The 18,014-nt window shown below is 33.3% G+C and overlaps 1 protein-coding gene across 1 annotated transcript; it reads right to left on the reverse strand.

The window, feature by feature from the left end:
• Positions 1-2,263: 2,263 nt before the first annotated feature.
• Positions 2,264-18,014, reverse strand: LOC11434382 (beta-amyrin 11-oxidase). Its single transcript, XM_039832517.1, has 8 exons — positions 17,782-18,014; positions 17,122-17,593; positions 16,762-17,025; positions 14,075-14,164; positions 12,241-12,316; positions 11,017-11,123; positions 2,499-2,620; positions 2,264-2,363 (listed from the first exon to the last, which is right to left on the reverse strand). Exons 1-8 carry the CDS (start codon positions 18,012-18,014, stop codon positions 2,264-2,266), a joined length of 1,464 nt encoding a protein of 487 aa, XP_039688451.1.

An 18,014-nucleotide genomic window follows, 5' to 3' on the forward strand; every position in this document is an offset into this window, starting at 1 on the left:
TGTTAGCATAACCTTATTTTAAATTGGTTTCTTCAAAAAATTATATTTTAAATTGGTGTCAAGTCATTATTGGCGATCCATTCCTTTAGTAATATTTTTTTTTTAAAAGCTAAATTAGCTCACTTAAATTAACATTGGAGAGAAATGAAATTGAGACCTTAAGGAGGAGCACACTTTAAGGTCTCAAGACAACATTACCAGACCAATCAAAGTGGATTCCTCCAGTAATGTTAAATATATTTTTTTTGATGGATTTTTCACCATTATTGAGTGTGTAGTGAGGTGGATCCCTTCATGGGATGGGGTGGGCCACATCCCACCTGGAAAAATTAAAAAATTAGCGATTATAGGTATATTTTGTGAGATTTTATATAATTTTGTGTTGGTTTTAGGTTTCGACTGGTCTAAATTCTCGCAAAGTGGTTTAGTGGCCCACCTAAAAAATTTAATAATTCAATCATAGATCTATTTTGTGAGACTTTAAATAATTTTACAATGGTTATAGTTTTCCGCGATTTTAAAATTGGTATACGTGATTTTTGTGATACTTATACTTGCGTATATAGATTATAATTAATTTTAGTAGTCCACCAAAACTTTATTTTCTGGCTCCGCCACTGGGTGTAGACCGTTGGTAAGTATTGATGGACAAATCTGCCACTAATACAAAATTAAGCTTGTCAGTAATTTAATATATTCATATCATATGTTTTAGGAAAGGTTTGCTGTCCATTTGGATCCTACTGACTTAAGAGATTAATCTTCATTGCACGCATAATATATCTTATTTACACCTAAAAAGATTGTTAGGAAGCTGCTAAGTTTGAATTGGGAGGTCCGAATTCGGCACTCCTAGAGAGAAGCAAATGCTTGTGCAGATGCATTGACAAATATGGCTTGTAGGGGGGGGGGGTTTCCTTGGTTTTATACGAGCATTATCCTGCTCAAATTAGTTTGTTAATGTTAGCTGATTCTATTGGTATTTCCACACCGCGGTTAGTTAAACGGTAGTTGTCTTTTTTCTTTGGGCATTGGCCCTCTTGTAATCCCAAAAAAAAAAAGATTATAAAGAATATTCATTCAATCCCCCCTAAAATGTCACGAAAATATGAAAATGAGAATTTTTTATAGGAGGAAAATAGAAGAATAATATTAACTAAAAATGAATATGTAAATATTCTACCTCTATATTCAAAGTTATTCTATATCCCGACAGCCAACTATTTTTTTGGGTTGTTTATTCTTTCTAAACATCCATTTTAGAATTAAAAACGTGAAAAAGCACATCTATACTATAGATAAGCCAACATGAAAGAAAAATTAATCTAGACATCCATTTTAGAAATGAAAACGTGAAAGAGCACATCTATACTATACATGCATAAGTCAACATGAAAGAAAAATTAATTGGTATATGTATTTGATCTATCTTAATTATAAACAAAAGTTCATTTTTTTTAGATTTATTCAGCAACTAATATATTTGATCTATATTACAAACTAAATACATTACTTATCGAATGAATATAAAAAGTAAAGTTTTTCTTATAATTAAGATCGGAACGAGTAGGAAATTGTCTTGACTGCCCAATATTTTTATTTTACCGATTATTTGATTTCTTTATAATTTATTGATATGGCTTTGTCCTTTTTGTCATTACAACTTATTTTAATTTAAAAAATTGGATCCCTGTACTCATTTAGAGACCACTGTCAAAATTGAAGTCCTTAATTTTTTTAAGGTCTTGTTAACGAGTGTCCCCGACACTCTGTAAGGGTCTCAAATTTAGTAAATATTCTTTAAAAAGGTTAAATGTTATAAATTTCAATAATTGATTACATAGATTTTCATGAAAATTTACTGTTAAAGGTGCTTAAAAAGTGTCTCAGAAACACTCATTAATAAGACCTTTATAATAAACATAATAATTAAATAATTTGAGTTTTAGTACTATTATTATTATCTTTGTTATCAAAAAGCTTAATTATACATTACACACATTATCAAATCAAAAACTGAACACTAGGAAATTATAGGTATCATAGAGGACCGGGGAAACTTGATTTACGAGCAAACTATGTATAACTCAAAATCTCGACCATGCTCGTTACCTAATTAAGAATTAATTTTGAAACGGAGGAAGTTCAAATTAAAATTCTCAACTGTTTTTAGTAAAAGTGATATGTCTTTAGACATCATTTATATTTCTTAATATGAATGTAAAAACCTTAAACGATGTTCTTAAAACGGAATAAGTACTAGTTAAGAATTAGAGAGCTTTATTATCCTAGCCAAACAGTTGTCTATTGGTTTAGGTTGTGGGAAACTAGTAAGCGGACATTCCGAATTTATTCGCTCCAACCTACAAAGTTTAAGAAAAATCAATATTTCCATTTTACACCATCTATCATCTCAAACAGACTGGTAAAGTACGAGTATCTTGAATGATTAATGTAACATCTTGATTCAAAAAGGAAGTGACAGAAACAAAACTAACCTGTAATTTAGGACAAAATAGTGCAAAAATATAGATATTTTATATCTCGCTAGGTCTCTTCCCGGACAAAGCCTCCGACCTACTCCAAAAGGAATAAAGGATCCTGTTGTGGGGTTATAATCCTGCATATATATAATCAACTCATAAGAAAATATTTTTTTTTTTTTAGCTATTAAAGCCAATTCTTTCATTAACACAACAACTCAATTAGCATGTGCGTGCATGTGGGGGGTTATTATTATTTTTTTTGAACAAATCAAAATGGAATATATTGCTCAAACGAAAGTGATTCACCCCGTACAAGGTGTGCTAAGAGTGATGAATCCCGTACAAGGTGTGCTAAGAGTGATGAATCACACAATATCTGCTACAAACCAAGGTACCAACAAAACGGGTACGACCACCAAAGAAAAAATAAATTACATGACACCCATACACAGAATTGGATGTCTCCACCAATCATGAAAGCCAAAAGCAAGAGGAATATAATTCGAAGAAAGCCATATAAAAGAATTAAGCTTCACTTTCTCAAGAATGTCGTGAGAATCAACCACCGCATCTAAAAAGGCACAGTTGTTTCTAGCCTTTCAAATTGCCCAAGTAGTAGCCAGCAAAATAACCTTAAAATAAATATGAGTAGATCGCGGCATACTCGCCAAATGCAAAAACTGAATGAAGTGATCGTTAATCCCCCTTGGACTAACAAAGGAGATACCAAGCCAAAGAAAAACAAGAGACCAAACCTTCCCAAAAAAAAGTACAACCAACAAAAAGATGATCCGCCGTTTCAATGATACCACACCCACTGACACACAAATTATTGTCATGCTGAAGAACATGTCTGCGAACCAAATTAGTTATGGTTTGAATTCTATTTTGGAGAAGACGCCAAGCAAAGATAGAAACTTTAGAAGGAACCTGCTTATGCCAAACATTGTTATAAGCTATACCAGTCGTCGGTTCATCAACTGATGCGAAGAACCTGTAAGTCCCACGAACCGAATAACCATGTAACGGATCAAGCAGCCACCTCCAAGAGTCCTAGATATTAACCTGCAAAATGACGTTATTCAACAAAGTAGCACACTCCCTCACACTCTCCTCCTCCCACGCCCACAAGTGTCTCCGCCAACTCGACGCATTACCTCCATCCTCCCACCCCAACCGCTCCATATCCTCCACTGAACAGTTCTTATGTACTGACAACTCGTAAAGGCGGCTGGATTGAAGTTTTAATGGAACTCCACCCAACCAATTGTCAGTCCAAAAGAAAGTGTTCCTGCCATTACCAATCACACGCCTGGCATTGTCACCAAACCACCTCCCTAAACCCAACCCACCACCATCTCTAATGCGGCATAACGTCCTCCACCAACTAGATGCATACCGCCCCCCTTCCTGTAAACAACCACCCACCTCCCTGTAACGGGCTTTCAACACTCTATACCATAAACCCTCCTTATCCCCCAACAACCTCCAGCACCATTTTCCTAGTAAAGAAATATTAAATTCCCTTAACCTCCTAACCCCCAAACCACCATGATCAACAGGTAAACAAATAGAATTCCATTGTACCAAGAAATTTTATTAGAAACCTCACAATCCCGGCACAGATATTAAAATTCCATTGTTATTAGAAACATATCATACTTTTATTAAAATTCACCTTCAACCCCGACACCTCCTCAAGTAATAACAAGACAGCCCGAATCCTCCGAACATCCAACCAACATTTTTCACCAATAATAATAGTATCATCTGCAAACTGAAGATGAGATAACATGAGCTCCTCTTGTCCACCCACCCTATACGGCTGAAACAAATTGTTTGACACCGCCGCCTTCATCAAAACATCAAACCCTTCAGCTGCCAACATAAATAAAAAAGGGGAAAGGGGATCCCCTTGACGGAGCCCCCTCTCGATATGAAACTCCTCTGTCGGACTACCATTTACAATGACCGAAGCGGTTGCTGTCCCGACACATTCTGAAATCCATTTCCGCCAAAGATTCGGAAAATTCATGGCAACCATCACCGAATTTAAAAAATTTAAATAGACAGAGTCATAGGCTTTTTCAAAGTCTACTTTAAACAATAATAATTCCTTGTTCAAGCGCGTAGCCTCATCAACAACCTCATTAGCAATAAGGATACCGTCTAAAATCTGTTTCCCACGGACGAAGGCTAACTGAGAATCAGAAACAACACAACTGATAACTTCATGAAGCCTATTTGCTAGAACCTTTGCCAAGACCTTATACAAACAACCAACCAACCAGAGTTATAGGTCTATAATCAGCAAGCCTCTGTGGACTCTCCACCTTAGGAATCAAAGCAATAAACGTCGAGTTAATTCCTTTCGTTAACTTCCCATTACGATGGAAATCCACCAAAAATCTCATAAAATCATCTTTCAAATCTTGCCAGAATTCTTTAATTAAACCAAAGTTTATTCCGTCAGGTCCAGGACTTTTAAAACTCTCACAGTCCCATACAGCCTGCTTCACCTCCTCCAAAACAAAAGGGCGGACCAACCTACCGGATTGAACAAATGTCAATTTTTGAAAATCCAAACTCTCTACTCCTGGCCAAACTGTAACCGGAGCTCAGTAATGGTTTGCAAAATGATCAAAGACCGCCGTTCGAATGTTTTGAACCCCTTCAACAAGAAGCCCATCAACGTGCACCATGTGAATTGAGTTTCTTCTTTTTCTGTTAGACATCACATTGTGGAAGAATTTTGAATTCGCATCACCTTCCTTTACCCAATTCATCCGAGCCTTCTGCCAATTCATACTAGTTTGCACCCGAGCCAATGAATGAAAATTGACAGACAAGTCACGGAGTTCCATTACCTCTTCCTCTTGAAGATCGACCTCCTGCCCTTTAATGTCGAGGGAAGAAATTCGATCTTTCATTTCCGAAAACTTGCCATCTAAATTTTTGGAATGATGTTGATGTCAGTCCTTCAAACAACATTTAATCATCTTCAACTTCTTCTGCAAAACATAACCGCCCCATCCAGATAGAGAGAGAGATGTTAATTTATCACGGACAAACTCCGAATAACCATTAAATCAGCCCAACACTTCAACAAAAGCAATGGTCTCGGCCCCCAATTAGCATCATCGACGTCCAGCACCAACGGGACATGATCAGAGAGCCCACGTTGATGCGCTACCTGGATACTATTTTTCCAAGACACACACCGTCTAGCAGATAAGAGGAATCTATCCAACCTGCTCATTGTAATACCATCGCCTTTGTACCAAGTAAACAACCGACCACAGAGCGGTAGATCGATCAAAGAACAGACATCATTGAAATTATTAAAGTTGTCAGTATCCACCTGCCTATAAGTCGCACCTCGACCTTTTCTCTCGTCCTCCGAGTGAACCGCATTAAAGTCCCCGCAGATGCACAAGTTCACATCGGTATTGTTGAGAATGAATTGAGACAAATGAGCCGAAAGAACATTTTTTTGTCGTCGAATCACAAGGAGCATAAGTATTAGCAATAATAAATTCAAGACATGAAATCACCATCCCTTTAATCACCAAAACATGTCGGAAACTCCAAGAACAAGTAACCACCACTAATGAAGTATCCCAAATTGTTATTATACCACCAGAGGCCCCAATAGATGCTTGATAAGAATACCCAAAATGAGTGTTTCCCCATAAAGATTTAATCAATAAATCATCAACCACACTAAACTTCGACTCTTGCAAACAAAATACATAGGGACGCTTTTCTTAAACAAACCTGCGAACCTCTGCTCTTTTCTCAAAACCACCAAGCCCCCTAACATTATAAGAAACCACCTTGACTCCTACACCCCCACCACCCTCACAGCACCGACTCCTACACCCCCACCTTGACTCCCCCATTGTCCGCCACCTCACCTTCCTTCAACAAACCACCTCTCTCCGCCCTCCACTCCCTCCTTCCCTCCTTTGTCAATAAATTGAAACTGTTATTTTTATCCCCTGTGAAATTAACCCCTAATGACTTGCCAATTTCCCTAACATCCTTAGCTGCCTCCTCTTTCTTACCATGGAGAACAACCCAATTCTCTCAATCTTTGTTCACCGAAGAGTTTGATGTATGAGAAGAAGTAGATAAATTGGTAGCCATTACCTTAGAGGCCTTTGATAAAACACTCTTTTTACATTCCTGTTTCTTGAGCACCTTTAATATTTCCTTTCTATCCTTCAAAGGTAGTCTTGCAATCCTTTTCATAAAACTCACCAATCTATTAATAAGCACCCCAACCTTCTTCTTTTTATTTTTTGATTCAATAGGCCAAGAGTTTGTTTTAGAAAAACTCTCTATCTTGCATGAACATGTAGCCACTTTTTTTTTAATCTTTACCATATTTCCCACCGTCAGAAATAAAAATAGCAGCTGAAGCAATATTACTTTCTTGCTGGAAATTTACAACAGGAACAGAAGTTACATGCTCTTTATTAACATGCTCTTTACCCAACGCGTCAGCTATAATATCAACAGGTAAACATCTTGCTGCAGTAACCTTGTTACCATGATCAGGGTTATTAGAATTATGTCAATCCTTATTAGATCATCAATCAATTCATCCACATCTCCTTGAACCTCCTCCATTCCGGGCACTTCATTTTGATGAGAAACCGTATCCGTCCTGGTGTCTGACACATCCTCCGACAAAAACGCATCTTCCCCTAAATTACACCCTCATTCCTCCACAAACTTTAGTAAATATAACCTTCCATCAACAACCACTTCAGTAATTGAATTAATAACCTCAATTGATGTAGTTGAGATCAGCACCCTAGCAAAGTGCAATCTCGCCCTATCGATGGTGCACTTGTCTGAACGAATAAATCTTCCACACTTTGAGACACAAATCTTAAAGAATGATTCATTCCAAGCATGTGCTGGTGTACCGTAGATCCGAATCCAAGCACCACGTTCATATTGTTCATCTTTAGATTCCCATTTATGAACTTCAGAGAACAACATGCCAAAGAAGTCCAACGCGTCATTAAAAACTATCCAACGCGTGCAATGAATAAAAACACTATCACTACCCATAGGCGTCACAACCGCATTGTGAAACCCTGCGTCCTCCACGCTTTTTTGAACTGACAACATCGAATCCCCCAAAATCAATGTCGCAACCATACCACCTTCAACCCACATATGATCCTCCTACTTCGAATTATACACCAACATACTGGCGTGCACATCCTCCTTAACAACGTTCTGATTCTCCTTTGGCTCCCAAGACTGATTACCACTAACCTTCCCTTTTCCATGCGTCCCAACCACCACCAATTGGCCTTTCTCGCCACTCACCTCATCCTTCTTGTTCGTTGCACCATCTACACCTCCCTTCCTCTTTTTTTTCAACTTAACTTTTTTCCTTGCTACCTGAACATCCACCGTCCCCACCAGTAATTTTTTATCTTCCTCCACATTAACCACCACTGTCCCCTCCATATTCTTATTTCCTTCCTTCCCACCACACAATTCCTCCTTCTTCCCCACTACTCGCACATTCTTCACTCCTGCAACATGTGTGATCACTGCTGGCCTTACCTCCTTATCCTTCTCAACATATCTGACGCTAGAAGAAGAAACTCTAACAACCGAATCAAACTTTGCAAACCTGTCGAAACGTGCTTCACGTGCCCAAACCCTAAAATCACCTATCCACACATTATTCAAAGCCTACGCTAACTTCGCCATGTTCTTCACATTCAGAAATCTTACAAAACCATAAACCTGACCGCGTGAATTTAGTTGTCTAGCAATATACACATCAGACAGGATGCCGCATACCTCGAAGCATTGTCGTAAACGGAATAATGGCATAAAATCAGGAATGTTTGCAAAGTAAAATGTAACCTTAATACCATGTTAACGTGCATTGTCGCATGCAGCAGATCCTTTGATCGATCCAATAAAATGTATGTTCTCCATACCGTAATTGTAAGGCTTGTAGTGTTGATCGTTCCAAACCCTAGTATCACGTCGCAAAAACCTGTCATCACGTCGCTGAACCCTATCAATCTCAACTGAAGCTTGCCGTGTGAAACCCTTGTCCTGTGCCCAACCTCCATGCCGCTCTGAAACCCTTGACCTGTCACAACACAATCCCCCATATCCCCCCCCCCCCCCCCCCCATTTTCTACCCAATCCCCAGAGGCGGAGCAGCTCATGGGCCATGGTCCACTCTAAAAATAATAATGCTTAGTAGGTATATATATATATATATATATTTTTGTGCACAAGAATATTAGTTTTGCAATGTGTTATAGTGGTTATGAGGCTTTTTGGCAAGCATATTGTGCATGGTTCAACTCTTGCCTAAGCCATTTTTTCCTTCTATTTTTATTAAAAAAGAAAAAACATTCTCTAGCAGTGATCTTGCACGCATAAGCATTAAAATTCATAATTGAAATGATCTTTGGTTAATAAAACACAACTCTTTTGTTCAATTTAAAACAATCCTTCTTTCTTTACAGTTATATTTGGTACAATTATCTCTTTACTCTATTTTTTTTTTTATACAGGAGACGATTTAAACTCTCTTTTAAAATACATAACATATAATATAAACGTTAAAATATCCGTAAATAATATTATGTCATAAAAATATTTAATTGTATAAAAACTGTATTCTTTAAGTACAATTCTTTATTAAATAAAAATATATTTCATTACTACATGTCACGAGTTTTATTTTAATTTTTTTTACTTGATCGTGTGATGCAATTCAATTTAATACATATACATCTGTTTATAGAAGTTGAGTCATTTGATTCAACCATGAGGTTCAATCAATGACCTAGTTGTTAGATCAATGATTTGTACTTTGTTCAAGTTGGTAATCGATTCAGATTTAAAAATATTAGATATTTTATGAAGTCTTAAATGAGTAATTATGAGCCTTTGATTAAAAATAGATGGATGGTTAAGATTTGGTGTCAATGAATTCGTTGACACCCGGTGTCAACGGATCCTATCTCATATATATATATATATGAGATTTGCTAGAACACACCCACTAGTTTTTATGTTGGAGTGTTTTAGCAAGCTACACCTTAAGGTGCATTTCACTACTTTTAAAACACACATTCAAAAAAATAAGTGGGTGTATCCTAGCAAATGCCTATAGGAGTTGCTAACATACACCCACTTATTTTTTAGAAAGTGTCTTTTAGCAACATTCACATTAAGGTGTATTTAACAACTTTTTAGTTATATCTTTCCTAAAACACACCTTAGTAAAAACTAGTTGGTGTATCCTAGCAAACCCCTATATATATATTTGTCATATACTTTAATTTCTAAATTTCTTTTTTATAATTCTATATTATTTAAGTTTATTTAAATTTTCATTTTAATATTTATTTTATATATTTTTAAATTTTGAATTCAAAAAAATAAAATAAAATCTCAACTAAAATATTAGTTAGTTTTCAAGTTTCTTATAATTCTGATATAAGGATATATTTAATTTTTTATTTAAAAAATAATTGAATTGCTAGAGGTAAAGTTGTCCAAAAAAGGTCTGACTGAAAAGTTGTTAAAGGCTAGTTAAATTTTGCTACTATTATTCTTTCAAAAAAAATTGCTGCTGCTGCTACTATTATTAATATTATTACTTGCGATAAAAGGCGGGCATTCAAGTGCTTGTCTTTTCGTTCTTTTTATTGCGATAATGTTTGAAAATTATAAATAGTGTTTTTTTAAAGAAATTTGTATTTTGATTAAAACTAAAAATGTAAATGTTTGTTGCTTTCAAGTTTAACAAACCAAATTAACCATGATTATATATTTCAATGACACCAATAATATAAAACAAAAAATCTAAATTATTTTTTTATGGACACCAATAACAATCTTTACCGTTCCCTAAAATAAATCTTTACTGTATAAAAAGTTGTTTAAAGGTATAATTGGGATAATGAAAAACGTAAGTATAAATATACTCATCTAGTTTATTACACTTTTTAAAAGATAAAGGAAAAAAAGTCAGACATATATATATATATATATTCATATCGTGTTTGTTATATTTTTTTAATATTTAAATTTATTCTTATCTATTTGTTATATGTGTTATTTATATTGAAAATTGAGGGTATTTTTGAAAAGAGAAAAAGTCAACCCAAAAGAGCTGAAAGAGATTATTTTTCTTATATATAATATAGTATAGATTAAGTTTATCAAATTTCGAATTAATGTCTTTAAATTTGGGATGTCGATGATGCATCTTGATGTTTTTCCACTCTCCTTGATTAAAAAAAAAAAAAAAAAAAAGTTGCCATAAATACTTGCTTAGCCACATACCCAAATAAAAAGGACTTAAGCTCATATACATAAGTGGGAAAAAGAAAAAGGAGAATAAATGTAATAATATGTATTTTTTAAATAAATAAATAATATGTATTTTTATGTGTGTGTTGTGAAATCCTTTTTATTTAGGGTTGTGCCCAAACAAGTGTTAATCTGAATTGCTTATGCTTACATCCCATCTCGTTGGATTGAATTCTTCTGGATTTGAGTGATGCTCTGGATCCATATGAAGAGCGCTTAGCCAAACTAATACTTTCCATCCTTTTGGTATGAAATAACCTAATATTATTGAACAAAAGACATATTAATTCATTATTTTAAGGGTTAATAGGTATTTTACCCCCCTGTAATTTTTTTATTTTTTTTTTCAGATTTCTTCCTTGTAATTTTTTTTTGTTTTAGAATACCACCCTAGGCATGCTGACGGTGCATTTTTGCTAATGTGGCATGATGTGTCGCCTTTTTCTAATGATGCGGCATGCTGACTGTATAATTATTTTTATTTTTTTATTAGGTACACGTGGAATTTGAGATTTTTTTAAATAAAAAATTCTTAAAAAATCTTAAAAAACGAAAAAAAAAACTTGAAAAATTAATAGAAATATGCAAAAATTAATAATGATTAAAAAAATCTGAAAATTTTTAAAAAAATTGTGGAAATGATTAATATATATCGAAATTTTTAAAAAAAAATTCCAGAATATCATATTTAAAAAGTTAAAAAGATAAATCATTTTAAACAAAACAAAATTTTTCGAAAAAAGATTAATCATATTTAAAAAAACTAAATTTTGGAAAAAATTATGGAAAATATTTAAATAAAACTTCTTACTTTTGAAAAAAAAAATGAATTTTTTCCATTTTTCCAGAATTTTTTTATTTTACCGGTAATGAAAAAAAATCTGAAAATTTGATTTTTTTTCTAAATTTATTAATTTTTAGAAAATTTCGATATATATATTAATCTTTTCCAGATTTTTGTTAATTTTTTCATTATTTTTCTTTTTTACCAGATTTTTTTAATCATTTTTTATTTTTATTAATTTTTTTATAAAATTTCCAGAATTTTATTAGTTTTTTTGTTTTTAAATTTTTTTTAAGAATTTTATTTAAAAAAATCACAAATGTCACGTGTACCTAATAAAAAAATATACAGTCAGCGCGCCACATCATCATAAAAAGGTGACACGACATGCCACATCAGCAAAAATTCGCAGTCAGCATGTTTAGGAGGGTATTCTAAAACAAAACAAAATTACGAGGATGTAATCTGACAAAAAAAATTTACAGGGGAAAGCAAAAGTGACTTATATTACAGGGGGATAAAGACCTATTAACCCTTATTTTAATCACCAGGAGAAAAAACTTTTGACAAAGAACAAAAAATATAACAAACCATTTATGTTCACATCAGTTGTTGCTTCTCGAAAAGTTGAAAAGTTAGAGACATGGCGTATTGTTTCATCAACGACCTGCAGGGCAACAAGAAAACAACATTTTATCACTTTTATGATGTTGTATTTTATCTATAATTAATTACTTTTATTTGCAAAATACTTACCATTAAAAGAATAATTATATATACAATAAAATTCTATTTGCAATTTTTTTACCACTAAAAGAATAACTATATATATATATATATATATATATATATATATATATATATATATACACACACACACACACAATAAAAGAGCATTTATTGATTAAGTATTAATGATATGATCTAGTCTATGTACATATATAACTAAAAAGTGAAAGGGAATATGAAAATGACACCTTAGTCTCTCAACCTAATAGCCTATATTAAAATAAACAAGTTTCGTTAAGGAAAATTTCTTTAACATAAAAAAAATGTACCACTCATAAAACATATAATAACCCCTATTTTCCCAAGCTAAAAATCATTTCCAATACATAACTATAATATGTTCAACCAAAACTCATACACGTGGTGTTGTTTTCAAGGATACAATCAAATAAACCAAACAAGTGAAAGATTATAGATAAATTGTCTGATATAAGTTAGGGCTGGACAAGAACCCGTGGCCCGGCCCAAACCCAAAAAAACCGAGGAGAAAACTCGAAACAATTGAACTCCTAATCATATAACAATATAACAATAAGAACCCCTAATCGTATTGAACTCCTCCTACCAAATAATTGTGGAGAAGTTTCTAAGAAATAAACAAATGGTGTCCAGATTCTGGTCCACATAATAAAACACACGCAATGATTGGTTATCCAATGATATCTACCCATTTGTCAAAAGGTTAACCCTAATAAGAAGCCTATATATGCAACAACTTCCAAGAGAAAGATTATGATGGAAAGCATAAAATCCCTTTTCATAAGATGTTTTAATGATAACAAATTTACTAGGAAAAAACCATTTATAATTCTCATGTATTTTGTTTTACAATCAAGTTTCTTTGACCGTTCTTAAGGACATGGTATTTCAAACTCAGATACAAAATTATCACCAAAAATAAACATCAAAATTATACTTTAAAGGTGACAACTAGAGTACGCATAGAAGAATGGTGGGTAATTTACCACAACCAATACACATTAGCCACATAAGCACATTTTTAAGTGGTATCCATGAACTATCTTGACCCCACCAACAAATTGTTCATTTTCATTGGTTGGTGGGTAAATTACCCACCATTCTTCAAAGGTAATCTAGAAAAAACTTACTTCAAAAGCATATAAAGTCTAATTCAAAACACTACACATTCAGAATCAATACAAGTTCAGAATAGTCCACAATGGAAAATTAAAAGCAAAGTCACGATAGACTTCAGAACGGACTTCAAAATGGTCAATTTATTAAATAAAACACCATCTCTTACCAAAATTCTCTTCTCCAAAAGTCCGCTTTCTCAACCTCAACAATGATATTTAAACACCTAAAAAATCTCACACACACATTCAAAATCTTATTTTATCTTTATCTTTCTCATACTATCACATAACAAACATATCTATCATGCATCCATCCATCCTACTCCCAACCTTCAAGACCATACTATCCTTCATGAGGTAAATTTAAAGAGCTAGTGGAATACTATCCTTAGAAATAGATCGATAAACACCCACCTTTTTGGATGCCCCCTCTATGTTCGGCTTGAGGTTGTCTCTTACTATTTAATATAGTACATTCTAGGGTAATGCAATGATACATGAATGATATAGATGACAGGTTTATATCCTATTATTCTTACCTGAGAAAGATAAACCATTTGTTTAATTTCATCAATACTTAATCGTTTTTGCGAGGGTGGTCTTGCTTTCATGATCTCTTCTTGCTCTTCCTACAAGATAAAGACAAAGAATGATTGATTACCATGTTCCTTGTTATGTACAACTTGGATATTTCTAATGTTTGTATTGCCTTATTGGCTTAAATATGTATTTCATCCCTACAATTAGGGGTCGTTTAAAAATTGGTCCCTGTATTCGCTAATCCTTGCAAACTAGTCTTGCAATCATTAATAATTTAAAATTTTGTCCCTGAGCCCAATTAATTACTGCCACGTCATCAAATTAGCAAAATGGCATGGGAATGGACAAAAATGCCCTTACCCATAAAATCCAATTTTTTGTGAGGTTGAAGATATGATGAAAAATTTGGGGGAAGATGAATTTGTTGCATCGTGTTGTTGTGTTGTGTGTTGTTGTTGTGTATGGATTTGGGGATTTTCTTTTCGGTTGAAATTAAAAAGGGTTAGGGATTTGGAGAGTGAAGAAAACTGGTAATTGTTGTTGTGTTTGAGTGAAGAAGAAAAGGGTTAATAGATTTCTGCTCTCTCTCATTTTAGAACGATTGTTCTCTCTCAATTTTTCCCTCCTCCATAATCGATAAAAGTGGTTTTTTTAGAACTTGTAATTGTTGTTGTGTTTATCTCTGATTCAATTATTGCTAAAAAAATTGTTCACTAGGAAGGTACGATACAAACCAAATAATATGTCTAGATCCAGAAAATGTGTTGATGAAGATTTGATTTGTCTAAATCAAATAAGCTCGAAACAAGGACTGGGTTTTAGAGAAGAAGAAGGGAAGGGAAGAAGAAGAAATGGGTAAGGGCATTTTTGTCCATTTTCATGCCATTTTGCTAATTTGATGACGTGACAGTAATTAACTGGGCTCATGGACGAAATTTTAAATGATTAATGATTGCAAGACTAGTTTGCAAGGATTAACGAATAAAGGGACCAATTTTTAAACGACCCCTAATTGCAGGGATGAAATACATATTTAAGCCTACCTTATTTAAAATACCATAACATTTATTGTCTCTAGCAACATTTTTTTAGATAGCATGCAAAAATCGTTGCCTAAAAGTAGTTCATGCAATACTTTATGGCTATTGTCAACAATAAATGTTTTTGCACAACCTTATAGATGTCCCCTAAAATTTCTTTGGGAATATTTTAAAACGTTCCTATGATACTTGTTAAAAAAGGCCACACATTTCCTTAAAAAAAAAAAAATATTCAACATTAGTGAAAATTTTGGGGGAAATTTTCCCTCCAAACATATAAAAGTTCATTTTAATTTTTTTATGGAAAAGGTTATTTAATATTTTTTAGAAGTTTCGTCTCTTTTCTTCATTTTTGCTGTTTCTATAACTCTAGCTTATGATTGTTTCTGTTAGAGAGTACAAGCAGGAGCTCTTGACTAACACATAAGGTTCTTGACTAGCTTATGTTTGTTTCTATAAAGTATATAAACTATAAAGAACAATCTGCAAATTTCTTTTTTTTTAAAAAATAGGGTCTATTTATCAAATTTTGAAAATTCTAGGGACCAACATACAAATTTGAAAAAAGTAATAGGGATCGATTTGAGATTCACGTTTTATAAGGTAAAAAGAAAGTTTCAAAGTCTTAGTTTTTAGGTGGCATTTCTTAAATAAATAACAGGAAAAGGGGGAAATTTTTATTAATAATATTAGCCATAATGCAAAGCCACTTGGATTGGCTTTTTAGTGATGGTTTGGGACCTTAGAGTATGTTCCTCCTCAAGATCTTAGATTTTATTCTCTCATATGTCAATTTGGAAGATTCGATTATTTTCAGGTGTCAAGTTGGATGAGCTAATTTATCTTCTAATTCAAAAAACAAACACATTAAACTAATGATCATTTTACAATTGTGTTTCACGTGGGATTCGAACTCTGCCTCTAACCTGATATTTAAAATACATTAAAATTAAATCTATGATAATATATGTAAATTTATGTAAACCAGATAGAGTAGTGATATTTGTACACCTCTTTCTAAACAACTTCCATGACAACTTTGTTTTTCTCTATTTTGATTGGGCAAAATCAATGGAGGGAGAAAAAGGTAGAGAGAGAATAAAAATATAATATGAGTATGAGAGAGAAAGTTGTCAAAAAATTGTTAGAAATTGGTTGTACAAATATCATTTCTCGAACAGATAATAGTGATATATTTGAAGAGGAATGTTATGTGAACAACCATTTGTTGGACAACTAAAATATACAAAGAAATTTAGGTAGTGACACAAAAACTAAAGCAATAGAGAGAGAAAGTTGAAACATAATGTGAGTATGAGAGAGAAAGTTGTCAAAAAATTGTTAGAAATTGGTTGTACAAATATCATTTCTCAAACAGATAATAGTGATATATTTGAAGAGGAATGTTATGTGAACAACCATTTGTTGGACAACTAAATTATACAAAGAAATTTAGGTAGTGACACAAAAACTAAAGCAATAGAGAGAGAAAGTTGAAACATAATGTGAGTATGAGAGAGAAAGTTGTCACAAAAATTATCAAAAAGTGATTGTTCAAATATCATTTCTCATATTTGAATCATTAGAACTTCGGGAAGCTATGCAAAATATTTGAAAGTAACAATATTGTATTGCAGGTGATTTACCTTAGCTTTCTTCAAACAAAGTGGATTTTGTGTAAGATACATAACTGACCACATAATGGTAGTTGCGATTGTTTCATGAGCACCAAATAGAAACGTTATCAGTAAGTCAATAATGTCCTTATCCTCAAATTTTTCACCACTTTCGTCTTTGATTTGCAAAATAATGTCTAACAAATCATTATTTTTCCCATTTTGTCCATTTTTTATCGTCATTCTCCTTTCATAAATAATATATTGCACTATCTTGACAAACTTCATACGTGCCTAAATTAGCCATGAAAAGTAAAAATAAAAAATTCAGAGATATTCATAACAATAATTATAGTAGAAAAAATGGAGTAGAAAATATAATTAACGAACCTTTAATGCTTTGTTGTAAGCAAAACCAGGTACATTTATGGGCACCAAAGAGAACAATGCAATACACATAACATTAAACAAATCTCCAAATTTCTTTACGTTACTTTGATCACAAGAGCCTAAGAAAATGTGAATGACGAATTCAAAAGAAGCTTTTCTCATCTCCATAAGGAACTCAACAGGGTGTTTCATGCTAGACAATTCTTCTAGCTTGTTGATCACAATATCCTCAATACGCTCTAAGTACATTTCTAATACATTCCGACCAATGATAGGAGCCGCGACTAGTCGTTTAAAACGTCCATTTTCACTATTTAGTAACTTACTTTTTGCTAGTTCAGTGGCAGCTTTTGGATAACCAATTTTAAAGGTCACTTCATCAATTAAGACTTTCTTGCATATAGCAGGTGCAATGACAATGATGCTTGGACTTCCATACAGATGAGTCTTGTAAATACCAATTCGTCCAAATCTGAAACATCACCAATACATTAAGTTTTCATTCTTGGTGTTATGTATAACATATGTCATAGATTATAGAGACATGTAAACTGGAAGCAAAGCAAAATAAAGGAGGAACATGTAAACCGAGTGAGTTTGTGTGTTATAGAAAAAGAAAAACATAACCAAAACCAAAATGAGAGAGAAAATGAAAGAGACTTGTGAACAATGTTGTTGATGAACGTTTCACCGCGACCAGACGAGAAATATTTGAAGAAGGTCCATAGGTTTCCAATAAAAGGCCATCCCATATCACCGGGAGGCAGTGGATATTGTTTGTTTTTAAATTTAAGATCATAATACCATCCATTCAAGTTCCTCATAACTTTGCTAACAAAAATGTAGCATGTCAACAAAGTGGCAGCAAACATCCATAACCATTGAAGTTCCAT

The sequence above is a fragment of the Medicago truncatula genome, chromosome 4, assembly GCF_003473485.1.
Source record: "Medicago truncatula cultivar Jemalong A17 chromosome 4, MtrunA17r5.0-ANR, whole genome shotgun sequence".
NCBI lineage: Eukaryota > Viridiplantae > Streptophyta > Magnoliopsida > Fabales > Fabaceae > Medicago > Medicago truncatula.